General features: G+C 43.3%; 1 protein-coding gene and 1 long non-coding RNA gene across 2 annotated transcripts in view; one reads left to right on the top strand and one right to left on the bottom strand.

The window, feature by feature from the left end:
• The window catches only part of LOC143808479 (uncharacterized), a 67,768-nt gene that overhangs the window by 11,011 nt on the left and 36,047 nt on the right, over nucleotides 1–20,710 (top strand). The window lies entirely within an intron of this gene.
• RASA2 (RAS p21 protein activator 2) overlaps nucleotides 807–20,710 on the bottom strand; it is a 145,897-nt gene continuing 125,993 nt past the window's right edge. The window contains exons 14-24 of the mRNA XM_077291194.1: nucleotides 20,313–20,436; nucleotides 17,260–17,366; nucleotides 14,589–14,675; nucleotides 14,429–14,506; nucleotides 14,126–14,199; nucleotides 11,789–11,892; nucleotides 7,539–7,621; nucleotides 7,211–7,419; nucleotides 4,696–4,799; nucleotides 2,189–2,369; nucleotides 807–1,632 (exon numbers count right to left, since the gene is read on the bottom strand). Of these exons, the coding sequence (XP_077147309.1) occupies nucleotides 1,602–1,632; nucleotides 2,189–2,369; nucleotides 4,696–4,799; nucleotides 7,211–7,419; nucleotides 7,539–7,621; nucleotides 11,789–11,892; nucleotides 14,126–14,199; nucleotides 14,429–14,506; nucleotides 14,589–14,675; nucleotides 17,260–17,366; nucleotides 20,313–20,436 (1,182 nt within the window). The 3' untranslated portion in view covers nucleotides 807–1,601. The remainder of the gene's footprint in view (nucleotides 1,633–2,188; nucleotides 2,370–4,695; nucleotides 4,800–7,210; nucleotides 7,420–7,538; nucleotides 7,622–11,788; nucleotides 11,893–14,125; nucleotides 14,200–14,428; nucleotides 14,507–14,588; nucleotides 14,676–17,259; nucleotides 17,367–20,312; nucleotides 20,437–20,710) is intronic.

Genomic DNA, 20,710 nt, shown 5'->3' with positions numbered 1-20,710 from the left:
CAATAAGATGACACTGTTGACCTATCCTTATGATTGGTTTGGGGTTGACACTCAGCACCCGCCCCGATCAGCTGTTACCGGGATGTCAACGGTGCCTAGAGCAGGACATCCTTGGTACGGCAGACCGGCTTCTGTGCAAGTGAGTAGTAGATCTTTATTAGCCAGCAGTGGCCTCTGCACAGCTTTAGATGGGTTGGCCCACAAACATTTGTCTCCTATCCTCGGGATGTGTGATAAATGCATGATCGCTGAGGGTCCCATTGTTAGGTCTCCCACCAATCACAAGAGCAGGAGAAACGTCACCACATTAAATGGCGTGGAGGTCAATCATGTTCAGTTTTGCTCCTTTCACCGACTATGGCACTGACAGATAGTACAGAGCTTGGCAGGACCCCACATGTGCATGCTACTCAACCTGGTGACACAGGACCCCTGTTCTTGTGATTGATGGGGGCCCTACCAATCATGTATACCCAAAAACTAGCATTGGTCAACAACTTCTACAAATCAATAGCAATAGTAAATTAGGCCTTATTCATACCTTTTATCCATGTGTTTGTATTTAGGAAGGAGGCCTATTTTGTCCCAATAAACTAAAAAAGCCCTCAGTAAAGTCCCCTAACCACACAGACAACATTTTGTTTTTTTGTTATTGCTTTTAGTGTAGAGAGCTTAGTTTGTCAGATCTTTCCAAGTTTCTCCTCAGATCCGGTCCGTGTGCTGTCCGATGTTTTCACAGACTCATTAATGGGCAAGTTCAGGCTGCAAATCTGAACAGAGAAGCATAGATCTTAGATTTTTTTTTTCGGGATGTGAGAATAGCCTCACTGCTTAAAATGGGTCCCAAAGGACAGCACATGGATGACAAACACTGGTGTCTGAATAAGGCCTTAATCTGTAATGTCACATGTGGTGGTGAGGAGTAAACTTGGTGACATTGTCTGGTTCTGTTCTAATGGGACTTTTCCAAATGTTTTCAGGAAACCCACAAAATAATTTTAAAAAAGTAAAAACAAAATAAAAAAAAATAAAAAAAAGAGAAAAGTAAAACAAAACAAACTATTTGTACCATCTAAAAAGGAAACCAGGCCCTGACTTGATTCATTCTGGGACAGGTGGTAAAGTCTAGTGTGGTTTCTTCCAGGGTTCCTCCTTTTTAACTCAGCTAAGTTTCTTCTTAAACTGGCCCGAGGTTTCTCCTGAACCCTGTATGATTGCACAGTGCTGAGAACACTTGATAGACATCCCCTTGTCCTCCGAGTGGTGTGTCCTAACACCGCTAGGTCACCGCAGCCAGGCCTAGAAGATGGACCCCCAGGGAATGTGAAGTTGTGAGCAGTATCTGTACTCCACAAAGTACCGCCCACATTGGACAGGGCATGACAAAGCGACACGTCCCGTCATCATCCTCGGCAGCTGTAAGATACTGGCACCTCGCGCCTCTTCCTTGCATCCAAACAAGACATTCAAATGTCATTGAAAGTTTTTCCTATAATGAAAATGTATGAGGGTCCCGCCAAGGCATCACACAACTCCAGCCTTCTTTAGGACAGTGTGTAGTCGTCTTTCCCAGTTCTTAGATGCCCACAATCTTGCAGGTGCTATGAACCTTTTCCCACAATTGGATTCTCTCTGAAAGGCAAAACAGAAAACGAGTTATACCCACACACCGCCCCGTTGGAGGACAACATCAGACATTTGCTAGAAACTAAAATCTTATTCCTAAGGTAAAAGGATACAAAGAAGTCTCAATTATTATGAGTATTATTATCAGCCGCCAGGTGTTGTCTGCGAATGTCACGCTGACCTAGACCATGTGAACTGGCTGCCATGTCGGCTAGGAGAACAACACTGCTGATAAGACGCTCTCATCTCACATAACACTGCTGTGTACAAGAGGGGCGCACAATGGGCTTCAGCATTATTAGGATATTTTAGGCTGTGTTTGGGTTATCACATCGTTCTTTGCCATACTGCTTTGTCTTAAGCAATGCTAGCTGAAGATACTCTACTGAGACCACACCGAGGCCTTCAAAACCACGCCAGGGAATTCAGGACAGCAACAAGCTTTTCCCAAAACAGTGTTTATAAAATATATACATATGGAGCTTATTTTTTCTTGTATTCTCTTTTAGAATATTTTTTTTTGCTTAGTTTGTGCCTTATCCAACATTAACAGGATACTCACTGGCTGCCATATTTTGCACTGGTGGAACCTTTCTTGTGTTTCTCATGGGGTTCATTCAATTTCTCGACAATGGCTTTTATTTGCTGGAGGGTCTTAAAGGTTTCCACAGAATCGTCTATAGTGAAGTGGTAATCGCTGTGTTCCTGTGGGCCCTGGTACACCGCCATGCTCGCACAAGCCTCTGAAAAGAAAGGTAAAGTTTATTTACCAAAAGGGGCCATTGAACGGGGTCGTTCGCTTTCTGACGAAATTTCGGAAATGCCATATACCGACGTGTAATGTAATATGGCATGTGAAATGCCATACCCCTGGTGTCAGAGTATGAAATCTGCATAGACTACTGTGTCCATAGCTCCCATGATGATGGCATTTACCAAAGTGACCGCGTTTCCAACTATGTCCTGTTATTCTTGATCTTATATAGCGCCATTAATTCCACAGCGCTTTACAGACATTATCATCACTGTCCCCATTGGAGCTCCAATCTATATTCTCCATCTATATGTATTTGGAGTGTGGGAGGAACCTGAAGGAAACCAAGGGAGAACATACAAACTCATTGCAGGTGTTGTCCTTAGTGGGATGTGAACCCAGGAGCCAAGTGCTGCAAAGCTTCAGTGCTAACCACTGAGCCACCTTTCAGCGCAGCACAGTAGGGTAGTGCGGCAGTAATGAATAAAGCGCTAACCACATCAGCAATCATGGTGTAACCCCTGAGTACAGTATGTTAACAGTCCACCATGTCCTATAGGTCCCACACGATTTACCCTAATGGCCGCATCCTAGAATTCAACCAACCTGCATAAATTATATTCTCCCATGGACTAGTATATGCAGATGCATCTGCAGCAGGACAATTCTAGGGAGAATATCCTCCAACATGCCTTCCTGATAACACTACAAAAGGGGAAACGCGTAGAGGTGCTGCATGTGATGTAACCCCGTCTAGTGTACAGCACCATGGAATTAATGGTGCTATATAAATAAATAATAATAATAATGTGTGGATACGTTCTGCATGTCGGCTGAATTATAGGAAGGATGGCTTATTTAAGCCTACACAGGTAGATTTCTTTATGTCTATAACGCACCGGTTTGGTATTTGGTGCTCTATTTATGGTGTTACTGTTTTGATGCAAATATTCAGATAAGCTCCCTATAGCACACGAAGGAGTAACACAACTAAGGAATGGTCTGACATATGTGACGGGTATTTCTAACAATCTGTTTAGAATTTGCATTTTTGCTTAATTTTGCTATTAGACAGGGAAGGGATTTCCAGGGAGAGTTGACGAGGAGCGAGGGGCCAACCTCCATTGGTAGGAAGGGTCAGCAATAGGGTAATAGGGCAAGACCCCTAAAATTAATCTATTTCATACATCATGAGCATTTTGTGAGAAGCACAGTATACGGACAGTGACTACCAGAAATGACCGATTATGGTGTGATAAAGTGGTCCATTTGATGACAACGTGTGAGACTGTGCCTATCTAGAGAGGAGGTTATTGTTCCCTCAGAGAGCTGCTATTTAGCCAAGATCTCCAATTATCTAACTCTAGCCTGTCAGATTTGCAGTAGACCGGTCTTGGGGTCTTTTATTTTTTCTTTACTATGTTATCACTTCCTATATTTGAAAATCCTATTTCCCATTAGCGGACAGGTAAGAGATTACGGTACTAGGGTGAGCCATCGATGAGCAGGGGCACCACTGTTGTGACCCTGGGGTGCCGAGCTCTACGGTTCAGGCAGGGATCGACACTAGGGTAAGATCCTACAGACATAACCGAGTCAGTCTTATCATCCCTCTGACTGGATCCCCAGATAGGAGAAATGATGTGTATGGTGTTTTTGTTTTCTGTGAATATGGGTATTTTTAGGGTTTAATATTAAAAATAGATTTTTTAGGGGAATTTATGGTACTCGATTTTGAAGTCCTCTTCCTAAATATATAGTATTAGTCTCAATGTGAAAGCACCCTAAGGTGTTAAAGGCGTCCAAGTTTGGTGTTTAAGGCTGCAGACACTATGTGACTATAGACTTCTGAATCCTCACAGCGAATGGTGAGCATCGCACGCTGTCAGGATTCTCCATTCTTACCCACGAGAGAACTCGACTAGACGTGCTTGGCCTCTCTCAGTGCACTTTTATTGAGCAATGACAACAAGTCTATTCGGGATGTGACTGCATGTATGCAATTCGCCTGCTGTCGGAATGCAGAAGTCTGCAGTCACATGGAGTGACAGGAAACTTTCATTCCGAACCCTGTCAACCACTTTAGGTATATGTCTGATGTATCTCCAGGAACTTTTCATGATTTATACATCAAACATAAGATGCAATGGGGCCTTCCCAAAAAGAGAAGAGCCCTTCAGAAGGTGTCCTAACGTCTCATATGAGCAAAACTCACTCATAAGAACAAAATACTGTATAAAGGTAAACACTGTATAACAGGACAAGTACAACGTTATCTGCGTCACTGGCAGAAAGTTACATTTAGAACAAGTTACCTTCCATTTTCTGCAGTTTTGGCATGTTTGTGCTAAACAGAGAATAGATCTTTTCACATTCGCGATCTCCATCTATATCTAGCGCCACATCAGCTGGAACACCTCTATGAAGACACGAAGTGTTAGTGAGCTCATAACACAATGTACCGGCACAGGACGCTCCGATTCCCAACTGCTAGGACAATGATTCAAGGGTAATGAATGTAATGGAAGCCAGAAGATATCACATTGTCCCCTCCAAGTGGTTTGCTCTCCAGATAAAAGTTGTGGAAAGTATTACGCTGGGCGACTTACAGGTGTGGCCAAAAGTATTGACACCCCTGCAATTCTGTCAGATAACTCTCAGTTTCTTCCTGAAAATGATTGCAATCACAAATTCTTTGGTATTATCTTAATTTAATTTGTCTTAAATTAAAAAACACAAAAGAGAATGAAGCAAAAAGCAAAACATTGATTATTTCACATAAAACTCCAATATGGGCCAAACAAAAGTATTGGCACCCTCAGCCTAATACTTGGTTGCACAACCTTTAGCCAAAATAACTGCGACCAACCGCTTCCGGTAACCATCAATGAGTTTCTTAGAATGCTCTGCTGGAATTTTAGACCATTCTTCCTTGGCAAACTGCTCCAGGTCCCTGATATTTGAAGGGTGCCTTCTCCAAACTGCCATTTTTTAGATCTCTCCACAGGTGTTCTATGGGATTCAGGTCTGCACTCATTGCTGGCCACCTTAGAAGTCTCCAGTGCTTTCTCTCAAACCATTTTCTAGTGCTTTTTGAAGTGTGTTTTGGGTCATTGTCCTGCTGGAAGACCCATGACCTCTGAGGGAGACCCAGCTTTCTCACACTGGGCCCTACATTATGCTGCAAAATTTGTTGGTAGTCTTCAGACTTCATAATGCCATGCACACGGTCAAGCAGTCCAGTGCCAGAGGCAGCAAAGCAACCCCAAAACATCAGGGAACCTCCACCATGTTTGACTGTAGGGACCGTGTTCTTTTCTTTGAATGCCTCTTTTTTTCTCCTGTAAACTCTATGTTGATGCCTTTGCCCAAAAAGCTCTACTTTTGTCTCATCTGACCAGAGAACATTCTTCCAAAACGTTTTAGGGTTTTTTAGGTACGTTTTGGCAAACTCTAGCCTGGCTTTAGTATGTCTCGGGGTAAGAAGTGGGGTCTTCCTGGGTCTCCTACCATACAGTCCCTTTTCATTCAGACGCCGACGGATAGTACGGGTTGACACTGTTGTTCCCTCAGACTGCAGGGCGGCTTGAACTTGTTTGGATGTTAGTCGAGGTTCTTTATCCAACATCCGCACAATCTTGCGTTGAAATCTCTTGTCAATTTTTCTTTTCCGTCCACATCTAGGGAGGTTAGCCACAGTGCCATGGGCTTTAAACTTCTTGATGACGCTGCGAACGGTAGACACAGGAACATTCAGGTCTTTGGAGATGGACTTGTAGCCTTGAGATTGCTCATGCTTCCTCACAACTTGGTTTCTCAAGTCCTCAGACAGTTCTTTGGTCTTCTTTCTTTTCTCCATGCTCAATGTGGTACACACAAGGACACAGGACAGAGGTTGAGTCAACTGTAATCCATGTCAACTGGCTGCAAGTGTGATTTAGTTATTGCCAACACCTGTTAGGTGCCACAGGTAAGTTACAGGTGCTGTTAATTACACAAATTAGAGAAGCATCACATGATTTTTCGAACAGTGCCAATACTTTTGTCCACCCCCTTTTTTATGTTTGGTGTGGAATTATATCCAGTTTGGCTTTAGGACAATTCGTTTTGTGTTTTTTCATTTAAGACAAATTAAATGAAGATAGTAATAACAAAGAATTTGTGTTTGCAATCATTTTCAGGAAGAAACTGAGTATTATCTGACAGAATTGCAGGGGTGTCAATACTTTTGGCCACAACTGTACATATTTATTAGTGAATAAGGAAATAACGTGCTCCTAGGTTGTAAATCTTTGCCAAGTGGTTAAAAGGGAGTCATCAGAATGCCAGCAATGAACATTACTTCTCTTACCTATAGATTTGGCATCAAACTCAACCATTCAAGCCAGGTCGGGCTCATTTACAACGGCCTGAGAATTATGCTCATCTCAGACTAGAAGTATATTCAAGGTCACAATTTACATAGTTGTCGGCATGACTGTCTCATACATGAGCGCTCGCTCAGCCGAGGGAGTGCCCCGGTGCTCTCTATGATAGAGCCGCTGCCAGACATCTCTGGTGGCTTATGTCATACAAAACAAAAGGATTGTCAGTCTGAAATTCGGACATACTGAATCCTTATCTCCCCCAAACATCTTTTCGGAGCCCCATACACAACAGACTGTCGCCCAGACCAGTCTATATCGGCAAGTTTGGCCAATGTTAGTCTAATGTGTATTAGGGCCTTAAACAGATCGGCACTCACCCTACAAATGAGTGAAAAGGACCATCATTCTCAGCAGCACATCGGCCTGTGTGAGTGCCATACCCTACAGTATCGCCAATACTTACACAGTGCAGGGGCTGCAGCCTTCAGTATTCTCAGAAGACGCCTTGCAGCACAGCCAGGTCCCATTTATGAACGCAGACGGGTGATATTTGCTGAGCCTCCTATGATTTCGCCTGCTCACTCTGCTCAACACCTCGATCCACTCACTGGCCTCCACACAGTTACTGGCCTGGATGTACAGGGGCTTTTCACCATAAATCACCTGGAACATCTGTAATGTGTACATAGAATACATACTGTTAGGCCATACCCTCCACATTATCTGTACAGGTTGGTTTGCCTATACCAGGTGGTGAGAAATGCTACGTCATGCGAGGTGGAGGCACTTACATTATTCTTACTGAAGGCACTTTCATCCAGCTTCTCAACAGCAAGGATATTCTTAATAGGGATGCGGAAGACCGGCTCTTTATCTGCCCGAGATACAAGAGAGTTACATAACTACTTGTTATACTACAATATCATGCGTTATACTGTCCTCGAACTAGTCAGACACATGCCACCCCCGACGGGGCAGTAAGGTTACTGGTGGATACATCAGGTCAATGGAGACCTATAACTTGGTGTAATATGGGAAACAGGTCTGTATTAAATCATGAGCACATTTTCTTAGACATAGGCATTGCGGTTGGTTTTGGGACATATATTGCTATACTGGGAAAGATAAAACCACTCCAGGATATGTAGAGAACTATTCATACAGCAGTGTAAAATCTGCATGAGATACATGAGGATTAATAGGAACCGCTATGGGGTCAGTAGGTAAAGCTCATCAGGTTTCTCCTCCTGCTCTCTACAGCTGGCCGATAAGAGTCAGCCGCTTTCTGAAGGACTTGTCAGCCACGGTCGGTCTTTGTAGGTTGTCATTTTGGACTAGAAAACCATATGTTAAAATGACTACATTGCATATTTGCAGCCTGGTCTGCTTTCCAGTAATGAGGTGCAGATCAGACGTTTGGCATAAATGGCGTTCCCACTACAGCCCCAACCAAAAGAGAAAAAAAAAGGGAAGATCAAATATCTGCCATCCGTCACAAAAAGGTACCGATGGCCATCAGAAAATTGGGTATTCCCATCTCTAAGATCCCATCCCAATATGTAATAGGTGTAATAATATTATTAGGAAATACCTCCAATTAGATATGCAGTATAATTCTTCTGATTAGCTATGTCGCTTACCCTATGTGAAGGACATGGAAGTAGCTTAGGTATCCATGGTTACAACCACTCTTATAGTGAAAGTTAGTTGTTAGTGGTCATAACCATGGATACCTAAGCTACTGCAATGCCCTGAACATGGGGTAACCAACATAGCTAATAAGGAGAACTATACAACATGTCTAATTGGCGATATTTGCTAATATTATTATTACAGCTACTACATATTGGGATAGGATCTTGGAGATGGAGATACCCCTTTAACCCTTTTACTGCCAATGACAAATCTCATACTTTCTTGAAGGGGGGCAATTGCGTAGAGGAGGACATACGAAATACGTCCTTTCTACTAATAGTCATAACTCAGTCTGGATCGCTGCTAAGGGAAAAGTTTCAGTTTTCTGCCCAAACAGTGTACAACCACATGCAGGGTTATTGCCATACTCAGAAAAAATTACGGTAAGTAAGGCTTTGTGTTTTTTTCTTCCCATTACTCTTTTTTGAAAATGAAAAATATGGGAGGTAAAACTACATTGTAGTGGAAAAAAATGATTTTTTTATTTAGTCATTACACTTTGCATTACGGTAGATTACTAAACATTATATTGAATACTATAAGGTGGCTTTTTTTTTTTTTTTTTTTTGCAAATGGTGCAATTTGTGCTTTTTTATTTTTCACCTCAACAGGTACTTGAGAACTGAATCGGCCTATGAAAAAAATTTGCAGCAATTTTTTCCTAATTTGCAAGAAACTATTAGGAACCTATGCAATTTAACGTCCCCTTCCCGCCATCAAAAAACAAACAAACCAGCAAATATAAAAAATGATGCCAACATAAAACCTAAAGTAAATCTATAGGGGAATGCCAATTAACTATTTTGTTGGCATCTGTTTTAAAAGCAAACACATTAAAAGTTTGAAAAAAATACAATTTATTTTCTAATTTTGTGAAAAGTTTAATAAATTCACAATTTATCAACCAAAATGTACTACTAAATTCTCACAAACAAGGGGATAAGTAAAGGCATTGAAAAGTTATAGCTATGGTACGTAGATACACATGCCAGATTTTAATATTCCAGCATAAAAGTCAGATTTTTGGTCTTTTCAGTCCTGATGATTGTATTAAAATGTGTTAATATCAATGTATCATTTAGTACTGTCAGGCTTATTTGCATAATTATGAAGTTCAATCATGTTCCTGGCTCCCAGGGCTGCAAAATGTCAAGAAACCGCTGTCAGCAAAAGGATTAAAGGGAATGTGTCATCTCAATAAGAATTCCTGTTTAAATCAAGTATTTAGGTCAAATGTATTTTTTTTTATTATTATTTTTTTGTATCTTTCATTTCACAATCTGGATTAAAAAAAAAACAATTAGAACTCCAGCAATTTTCACACTAATCATTGGGAATATTCTAGACCAATATTTCACTGTTCTTTCAGGAAATCGACTTATAGATGAGAAACCACAGACTGACTCAGGCCCAATCTTTTGTACTGACGCGTCTAATGAGCGTGTGCAAAAGTGCAGGGAACATGTGTAGTATCATGTACTGTATAGTGCATCATGTTCTGTGAATGGTGGCTCCCATCTTATCAGATATGTATAGAGGAGTTACCTGTCATTATAATCCTGTCTGTGAGGATAATGAGACTTCTGAAAAGTTTTCTGTAAAGAACAGGAAGTAGGAATCTAAAACTGTCCCAATGTAATATTTCTCTCTCTCTTTTTTATTTTTAATACAGATTGTGATGTGAAAAAAGCTCCAAGATCCAAATAAAAAGTTTGAAAAAAAATAGAACAGTTAATTTTATGATAAACTCACTTTAACATTCACGCCATATGATGTCATTGTTTCTCATGTCGCTTGGGAAAATTAATTGCCCGCCCCTGGACTAGAGGATGATGCCAGGGACAACTAGATTAGAGTCTCAAGGACGTAACAAGGCATATATCAGCTGAAGTAGGAACAATAATCCACAGAATAAAATGACCGTGCCCTTTGAGTTCTGACACCCAGAAAAACTAGTTTCCTCTTGCTAACATTTCACTGTTAAAGTGATTCCGTCAGCAAGTATTTGCTATTTAATCTGAGAGCAGCATAATGTAGGGTCAGTGAGTAGAATTACAGGAGATATGTCTGTTGTTATTGTAGTTTCAATACAATCAGTTTATCAGCAGGAGGTTATCACTCCAGGACTAGATGTCATGTGCAGATTAGTCAGGGTAATCCGTGTAACCCCGCCCTCATCACTGATTTGCAACTTGCTTACAATGTACACAGGAAGCTGCCAATCAGGGGTGTGGGCGGGGTTATAGAGCTCAGCATTCTAACCACTGCCACATCTACAGCAGAGAAAAGAAGGATTCTATCAAAACTACACCAAGCAGTTCGGTAAGTGATACATCACTGGAATCAGTCTCTTTTGTCTTAGATTATAATGCTCTCGGATTACATAGCAAAAACCTGCCGACAGATTCCCTTTAAAATGCAATAGAAGTCTACTGGAAATATAACAGTAAGCCAAAAAGGTCCCGCACCCACATGTCGCCCATGGGCTGTATATCCTCTAACAACTAGTGAACGTCTAAAATCAGCAGCCCCAGCTGTGATAGCGGACAGAAGAGCTAACTGTCAAATGACAGAAGAGTTAAAGGGAACCTGTCACCCCCAAAATGGAAGATGAGCTAAGCCCAAAGGCATCAGGTGCCTATCTACAGCATTCTGTAATGCTGTAGATAAGCCCCTGATGTAACCTGAAAGATAAGAAAAACAAGTTATATTATACTCACCCAGGGGCGGGCCGGTGCAGTCCAATCCGATGGGCGTCGCGGTTCGGTCCGGGGCCTCCCATCTTCTTACGATGACGTCCTCTTCTTGCATTCATGCTGCGGCTCCGGCGCAGGCGTACCTTGTCTGACCTGTTGAGGGCAGAGCAAAGTACTGTAGTGCGCAGGCACTGGGCCTCGCTGACCTTTCCCGGCACCTGCGCACTGCAGTACTTTGCTCTGCCCTCAACAGGTCAGACAAGGTACGCCTGCACCGGAGCCGCAGCATGAATGCAAGAAGAGGACGTCATCGTAAGAAGATGGGAGGCCCCGGACCGAACCGCGACACCCATCAGACCGGACCGCCCCTGGGTGAGTATAATCTAACCTCTTTTTCTCATCTTTCAGGATACATCGGGGGCTTATCTACAGCATTACAGAATGCTGTAGATAAGCCCCTGATGCGGGTGGGCTTAGCTCACCTTCCATTTTGGGGGTGACAGGTTCCCTTTAAGACAATAAAATGTTATCATATATCAACGAATAAATATGGAGAGTGAGGTGGTACATCCAGTAATATGACGCTTGTATTAACCCATTCGACTATTCAGCACCAATAAACTTTTCTTAACTTTAGACACAATATTCACCTTTTTGCTTGTGGTAGGCAAATTCTCGACTCGATAGTGAAAAATATCTCTTATTAAAGCTCTTCTTTCCGAGTCTGCGGCCCTGTGCTCGTTTGCACATCTCTCTGAAGTAGAAGATGAATAGTTGTGAATTATTATTAAGGAATGTGTTTTCCTAGATATGTGATCAGCTGATCTAAAAGGAAGGGATGCGGATGGTTTAAAGGTGCAGAACATTTCCATAGCAAACGGAAAGTTGCGCAGAAATCAGTCTAAGGCCACATTGAGTATTTGGTCAGTATTTTACCTCAGAATTTATAAGCCAAAACCAGGTGAGGAACAATCAGAGGAAAAGTATAATAGAAACACATCACCACTTCTGTATTTATCACCCACTCCTGGTTTTGGCTTATAAATCCTGAGGTAAAAAAATCACGAAATACTGAGGTAAAATGCTGACCAAACTCTCCCCCACCAATCTCTTCACACCCACCCTACAGTAAAGCAGGGTGTACAAAGCATGACGGTGGACCAGGGAAGCATTAGGGAAAGTGAGTATACAGCGTTTTTTTGTTTCCAATCCTATCTAAACGGACAACATAAATTGGATCCAAGTGGATGTATCCATAATGTTTTTATGCACAACTACAAACTTGACAGGTCTCAGCAAAGGGGGACATTCTTTAGCCTTATGGAGACTGTCAGCAGGTTAGGAGACTTTTAGGCAATGCTCTCTGGGGAAAAGAAACGTATATTAACACTATCACAGAAGAAACAAAGCGGCTCACTAGTGCCACCCATTGGAGGTAGCTTCCCTGTGAGTCGATGTCTGACCCTATAACAGGTCATATAAGGGTACGTGCACACAAAGTCTTTTCGACGCCGGTATACCCTCCGAGTCTTGCAAGCAGAAGATACTTCATGAAAATGCTGCCATTGTTTTTCCGTAACGTCTCTCCAGTCGTCTTGTGCGACGGCTGTGCCGTCAATGTTTTTCTTCTTACATGTATGAGGCAGTAGCCACGTAGAGAATGGTTAGCTCAGTTATTTTAACTTTTTCATAGAATCATAGAATGTTAGAGTTAGAATGGACCTCCAGGGTCATCGTTGCCAAACCCCTGCTCAATACAGGATTCACTAAACCATCTCAGACAGATGTCTGTCCAGCCTCTGTTTGAAGACTTCCATTGAAGGAGAACTCACCACCTCTTGCGGCAGCTTGTTCCACTCATTCATCACCCTCACTGTCAAAAAGTTTACTCTAATCTGTATCTTCTCCCTTTCAGTTTCATTCCATTGCTCCTCGTGTTTCAATGTGCAAATGAGAATAAGGATGCTCCTTCTACACTGTGACATCTCTTTAGATATTTTTAGACAGCTATTAAGTCTCCTCTCCTCCATTTTTGCAAGCTAAACATTCCCAGATCCTTTAACCGTTCCTCGTAGGACTTACTTTGCAGTCCGCTCACCATCCTGGTAGCTCTTCCTTGAACTTCTCCAGTTTTTCAATGTCCTTTTAAAACGTGGTGCCCAGAACTGGACACAGTATACCCGTTTCTGGTGTCTTTGCAAATGAGAAGCAGCTGAAAGAAGCTCAAAAGACTGAACCTATGGACAGCAAGTCGTTTCTACATTGCTGTGAGTATGTTAATTTTTAGAGTTTATTTAGAGCTTTTTCAGGCTGGTTAAGGAACATACGTGCCCGAAAAAGACATTGTGTGCTCATCCCCTATCAAGACTAAGGATATTTAGGCAAACCAGAGTTTTCTCCACATTCAAGACCCTGATCTGAAGACTGCAGTTTCAGGCTTGGAGCTTGGACTTATAGGGAAGCAGCTCCAATGTGTGGCGATGCTTACTCCCATATGTTGGTTAGTAATCATCTGACATTAAAAAGAGTAGATGTGATTTGAACTGCAGGACCTGATCGATCGGCCATGTCAGTAATCTGTGGTTGATGAACGGGAGTCCTGAGAACCACCTCCTACCTCCTGGCAATCACAGCTATTATTTTGATTAGCCGGTCTGGCGATACATCATAGTTGCAGTGTTTTGCACATGTGACACTGCATCAGGCCAGCTAATCAAAAGAGGATTGCCAGTAGGTAGCTCTGAGGGCTGCAGGAAATAGAAAAAAATCCAGCTCAACGAGGTGGTGAAAAAGCAAAGTCTTGGTACTTTATTCACTTCATATCAAAAAATAGAGGATAAAACAACAGCACAATATAATTAAAAACACTATCTACGCGTTTCTGGTGACATAGCACCCTTAGTCATGATCTGTGATGTCATGATCTCTGAGGGCTCCCATCCATAGCTTAAAGAAGTGGCTATTATTAATTACAACCATGCACTTACCCTTCTTTCAGGATCACCGATTCACTCATTCCACTTGGTTCTTTACTTTCAGTGGATGAAATTTCTTCTATAAACTGTGTGATAGGAATTAACATTAGGATACAGAGCAATAGGTAAATGACCCTACGTCTAATTCAGCCCTCTTGTAATGGGCACTACATTATGTAACACAAGCTGACTTATCCTCCATTCATCAGTACCATCCATATACTGTGAATGAACAGAATGTGTCTCACATCACGCTTCACCATTACTAGTCCTATCTGCGATGTGTCTTTGTGCAGGGCATGGCTGGTATCTAACCTTTTTAACATCTGCCGTGTAGGTCTCTTCCTCGAACATCTTATAGAATTCACACATGAATGGTTCTTTGAAGCTGGACTGTGGAGAGGACAGGACACGTTGCAGAAATTAAGATATAGATAAAAGGCAAAAAAAAAAAATCCATCCTGATGAAACTTACAGTTTTACTTTTGGACAAACTGCCAACGCTTCCTAGAGTCTGAATGGTTTTTGATATGAGTGTTAACACGCGGGAGGTCTGTGCGTCCTGTGCAGGAGAAACAGATTACAGAAAAAGCTAAAATATTTATGCTGAACCAAGAACTGTCCATATGGGTCATCTCGCATCCTCATATGCTTTATACACAAGTGCAACCCTACGTGGGAGCTAGGAGATAACCTAGTAAGCGTCTGCAACAGCCTAGCATGCATGTAATCATGACTGACCATGGGGACTTTGATCGACCCGAGCCTAACATGCATGTAGTCATGATTGACCTTGGGACCTTTTTTAGACCCGAGCCTAACATGCATGTAGTCATGACTGACCTTGGGACCTTTTTTAGACTCGTGCCTAACATGCATGTAGTCATGATTGAACTTGGGGCCTTTGTTAAGACCCAAGCATAGCATGCATGTAGTCATGAGTGACCATGGGGCCTTTGTTAGACTCCAGCCTAACTTGCATGTAGTCATGACTGACCTGGGGGCCTTTTTTAAGACCCGAGCCTAGCATGCATGTAGTCATGATTGACCTTCAGACCTTTTTTTTTTGGACCTGAGCCTAACATGCATGTAGTCATGACTGACCTTGGGGCCTTTGTTAAGACCCGAGCATAGCATGCATGTAGTCATGAGTGACCTTGGGGCCTTTGTTAGACCCCAGCCTAACATGCATGTAGTCATGAGTGACGTTGTGGCCTTTGTTAGACCCCAGCCTAACATGCATGTAGTCATGACTGACCTGGGGGCCTTTGCTAAGACCTGACCCTAACATGCATGTAGTCATGACTGACCTGGGGGCCTTTGCTAAGACCTGACCCTAACATGCATGTAGTCATGACTGACCTGGGGGCCTTTGCTAAGACCTGACCCTAACATGCATGTAGTCATGACTGACCTCGAGTATGCGTGATGATTTTTATTGTAGCGGATTGGTAAACGTTTTACGCAGGTGTGGGAAAAAAATATTGCAAAGAATGCTTCCACAAATAGAAGTGTTAGCAGTATTTCTGTAAATTAAAAAAATGCAGAATGAATGAGCAAAAGAGAAATCTAAACCAAAATTTGGTGTGATCTATTTTTGTCTTCAAAACAACATCAATTCTTTTGAAGAAACTCAGCAGGGAGGTTGTTCCAAACATCCTGGAGAACCAACCACAGATCTTCAGTGGGTTTAGGCTTGTGCAAATCCTTCTGGCTCATCCTAAACAGACTCAATGATGATATGTAATCATGGCTCTGTGGGAGCTACATGGTCACATATTTGTCTGTATTTCTCAGCATTGAGGACACCAAGAAATGGGCAGTATTGAGGCCCGTAGATGCAGTGGTTGGCCAAGAAAACTTAGAGCAGCAAATGAAAGACACATCATGTTTACTTACGTTCGAAATCGTACGATGTCTAGAAGTGCGGTCGGCTCAGAACTGGCAGCAACCAATGGGACCCTGTTATTGTTCAAAGAACTCTTGCCAAAACTGGTCTTCTTGGAAGAATACCAGCCAAAAAATCATATCTTCATCATGGAAGCAAGGCCAAGCCACTCATCTATGCTCCAAAACATAGAAACTGGGCTGCAGAAACATGGTGGCATGTGTTCCAGACTGAGGGTATGTGCACACATAGAGTGGTCCACTGCGGATTTTTCCGCAGCGAATTTGATAAATCCGCAGGGCAAAAACACAGCGTTTTTCCTGCGGATTTACCGCGGTTTTTGTGCGGATTCCACTGCGGTTTTACACCTGCGGTTTTCTATTATGGAGCAGGTGTAAATCCGCTGCGGATTCCGCACAAAGAATTGACATGCTGCGGAATGTAAACCGCTGCGTTTCCACACGTTTTTTTCCGCAGCATGGGCACAGCGTTTTCGGTTTCCCATAGGTTTACACTGTACTGTAGACTCATGGGAAACAGCGGATCCGCAGCAAAATCCGCATCGTGTGCACATAGCCTTAGGAGTCAAAATATGAAATATTTGGTTGTAACAGAAGGAGGTTTGTCACTGAAGGTCTGGGGAGCGGTACAACACTGAGTGTCTGCAGGCAACATGGAAGCATTGTGGAGGATGATTGCAAGTTTGGGGCTGCACTTCAACAAATGGTGTTTGGGATTTGGCCAGGATTAACGATGTCCTCAATGCTGAGAAATAAAGGCAGATCCTTATTTATCATGTAATACCATCGGGGAGGTGTCTGATTGTCACCAAATCTATATTGGAGGAAGATAACGACACCAAATATACAGCGAATGTCATACAAAAATATCTTGAGAGTAAAGAAGAACAAGGAAACCTGGAAGAGAAGATATGGCCCCACAGGGCCCTGATCTCAGCATCATTGAGTCTGTCTGGGATTACATGAAGAAACACAGGGATTTACGTAAGTGACATCCACAGATCTGAGGACAGTCCTCCACAATGTTTGTAGCAACCTCCCTGCCGAGTTCCTTCAAAACCTGAACACAATTCATGCTGTTTTGAAGGAAAAGGGAGGTCATACCAAATATTAATCTGATTTATATTTGCCTTCTGTTCATTCACTTTATTTTTATCAATGAACAAAATGCAAACAATTACCATTTTTGCCACATCTGCCTAAAACTTCTGCGCAGTACTGCGGATGCAGGAACTTACTGGGTGGTGGGATCTTAAATGGAAGATGTGGGGAGACACGACAGCGACAGCAAAGAATCGCAAGAAGACAAAGCTGCTGACAGCCGAGTACTGAACATGGCGGTCATCTGCAGGGAGAAGACAAGGAAAACAACAGTCACAATGGGCACTTCAGTAGATCAGACATCGTTAACCCACCGGATCCTAGTTCTAGCCCATACCCTGCAATGTGACATCTACTCTGAAGACTGAACACAAGGAAAAAAAACAAGCAAGATAGCGAAACGTCTAACAAATACAGATATCACGTCAGATACCACTGAAGACGGAGTGATGCTTATACAATAGTGAGAGCTGCAGTATTTAATGGAAGTGTCCAGGACTGTGATCCTTAGGATAAGCCATCCATATCAGATTCGTGGGGTCAGACACAAAGCACCTCCAGGATCAGTAACAACGGGAAAACACAGTTCTGCGCAATGTATAGTGGCCACTACACTGTGTGCGGAGCTTCTGCAGCTCTGTACACCAAGTACATCTGGGCGCAGAGGGTCCCAGCAGTCAGCCCTCCAATCGGAAATTATCCGGGGATAGGTCATCATTATTTAAGTACTGGGCAACCCCATTCAAAGGTTATCCCCCGAATCACAAGATATTCCTTGTTACCATGGATGAATGGGGGGCCTGACCCATGGGTTTTTTGGGGCATGGGTTGCCATACATGAATGGAGGCATACCTCCCGTCACCCCTGTATATCCAGAGCAGCGCCTCTGGTGGTTGACTCTGGATCCAGTAGTGATGACTGTGCCATCCATATGACCACTGACGCCTGAGATCGGCTGCACAAGTCACGCAACTGGAACACTGTGTTTCTTTGATGACTTGCTGTTCCAACCACTGGACCACTGCAGACTATCCCAAATGTCAGTGGTCCTGTTGTATCGGATGGCAGCCTTCGCCACCACTGTAGCCTGCACTGCAATCATAATGGTGACAGAAGGAGAAAATGTTCATTGCAAAGAAGATATGTCAACCCTGGACAGCCCCTTTTAATCTTTCTAGCTATCTGTATAAATGCACATATCATACATAGACGTGTATACATCATCTTCTCAACAGTTCTTCAACAGCTCATAGAATCTCACGGCTTTCAGTATCACCTCTATGCTGATGACACACAGATCTACATCTCTGGACCAGATATCACCTCCCTTCTAACCAGAATCCCTCAATGTCTATCCGCTATTTCATCCTTCTTCTCCGCTAGATTTCTAAAACTTAACATGGACAAAACAGAATTCATCGTCTTTCCCCCATCTCACACGACCTCCCCAACGAACCTATCCATTACAGTAAACGGCTGCCCACTCTCCCCAGTCCCACAAGCTCGCTGCCTCGGGGTAATCCTTGACACTGATCTCTCCTTCAAACCACATATCCAAGCCCTTTCCACTTCCTGCCGACTTCCAACTCAAAAATATTTCACGGATCCGTACATTCCTAAACCAAGAATCTGCAAAAACCCTAGTCCATGCCCTCATCATCTCTCGCCTTGACTACTGTAACCTCCTGCTCTGTGGCCTCCCCTCTAACACTCTCGCACCCCTCCAATCTATTCTAAACTCTGCTGCCCGACTAATCCACCTGTCTCCCCGCTATTCCCCGGCCTCTCCCCTCTGTCAATCCCTTCACTGGCTCCCCATTACCCAGAGACTCCAGTACAAAAGCTTAACCATGACATACAAAGCCATCCACAACCTGTCTCCTCCATACATCTGTGACCTCGTCTCCCGGTGCTTACCTACACGCAACCTCCGATCCTCACAAGATCTCCTTCTCTACTCCCCTCTTATCTCCTCTTCCCACAATCGTATACAAGATTTCTCTCGTGCATCCCCCCTACTCTGGAACCCTCTACCACAACACATCAGACTCTCGCCTACCATCGAAACCTTCAAAAAGAATCTGAAGACCCACCTCTTCCGACAAGCCTACAACCTGCAGTAACCACCGATCGACCAAACCGCTGCATGACCAGCTCTATCCTCACCTACTGTATTCTCTCCCATCCCTTGTAGATTGTGAGCCCTCGCGGGCAGGGTCCTCTCTCCTCCCGTACCAGTTATGACTTGTATTGTTCAAAATTATTGTACTTGTTTTTATTATGTATACCCCTCCTCACATGTAAAGCGCCATGGAAAAAATGGCGCTATAACAATAAATAATAATAATAATAATAATCTTCTGAACTGTGGACTCGAGGATTGTTCTGAAAACAGAAGCTGCAATGAGTTGTCCAGTGAAAACAAGTTATCCGGTAATCAGATGGATAATAACTTGCTGTTGTGTATTGGTGGGGGGCCGAGTGCTGGGACCCGCACCCATTGTCAAAATGGGGAACTTGTATCCATATTAGACTGGAGCGGATGGAGCGGCATAGTGCGCATGCTCGACCACTGCTCTATTCACTCCCTATTGGGTTGCTGGGAGCTCTGCTCTGTTTTTTTTTGGCAGTCACACGGAGAGTCAATGTAGCTGTGGTCAGCACTCCGTGCCACCTTGTAATGGGGATAAAAGTTCCCCATTCTGCCGATCAGGGCCGGTCCTACTGTTGGGACACCCACCAGTCATCACCTACTCAGCAGATGAATGAAAACTTGCTTTCACCGGACAACCCCTTCAACCATCCCCACTAGGTTTACTGGCTATTAGTGATGAGAGCACGTGCTCTGATAATGTGTTATCTGAGCATGCTCGAGTGCTAACCCGGCGTGCTGGAATAATATGATCAAGACCCTGTGCCTGCATTTCTCGCGGCTGTTCGACAGCTACAACACATGCCTAACAAACAGGCAATCCCTGCATGGGTTGTGTCTGTTTAACAGCCATGAGACATGCAGCCGCGGGACTCCAACATATTATTCGAACGCGCTGAAGACACTGGGTTAGCACCTGAGCATGCTCAGATAACACCTTATCCCAGCACGTTCGCTCATCACTACTGCCTACATTAGGTATTCACTTGCTCTTATTCTTTCACAGATTCTTAGAATAACCCAGCAGGGATACTTACTAGGGAAATGTCTAACAGCCATGTGTCGCAGTGATGAGAACAGGTCGCACATGACGGTGGGGCAGCTCATGCTGGATTTCACTATACAAGAGAACACCTTGTCCACATAATGTCTCAGATTGTCCTGTAGAGAAAAAAACAAACAACCACACATTATACATTGATCACACAGTTAAAAGGCTGCCTAAAAGGGGGTTGTCCCACCAGGCCGCCCCCTGTCCGCATACAGGGATGTCATAAATGGGGGGTGCTGCTTGTAATCCCCATTAGTAACCCGAAAGCAGACATTTACATATGGTCCTGGGGCAGCGCCGATCATCTGCGGACTGTCAGATTAGAGCTTTTTTTTACCCAATGTCAGAAATGGATGCAGGAAAGAAATGAAATATAGACATTCT

Source organism: Ranitomeya variabilis, chromosome 2 (assembly GCF_051348905.1).
Source record: "Ranitomeya variabilis isolate aRanVar5 chromosome 2, aRanVar5.hap1, whole genome shotgun sequence".
Taxonomy (NCBI): Eukaryota; Metazoa; Chordata; class Amphibia; order Anura; family Dendrobatidae; genus Ranitomeya; species Ranitomeya variabilis.
The sequence above is the reverse complement of the archived record's forward strand: the minus strand, read 5'-3'. Positions and strand labels throughout refer to the sequence as shown.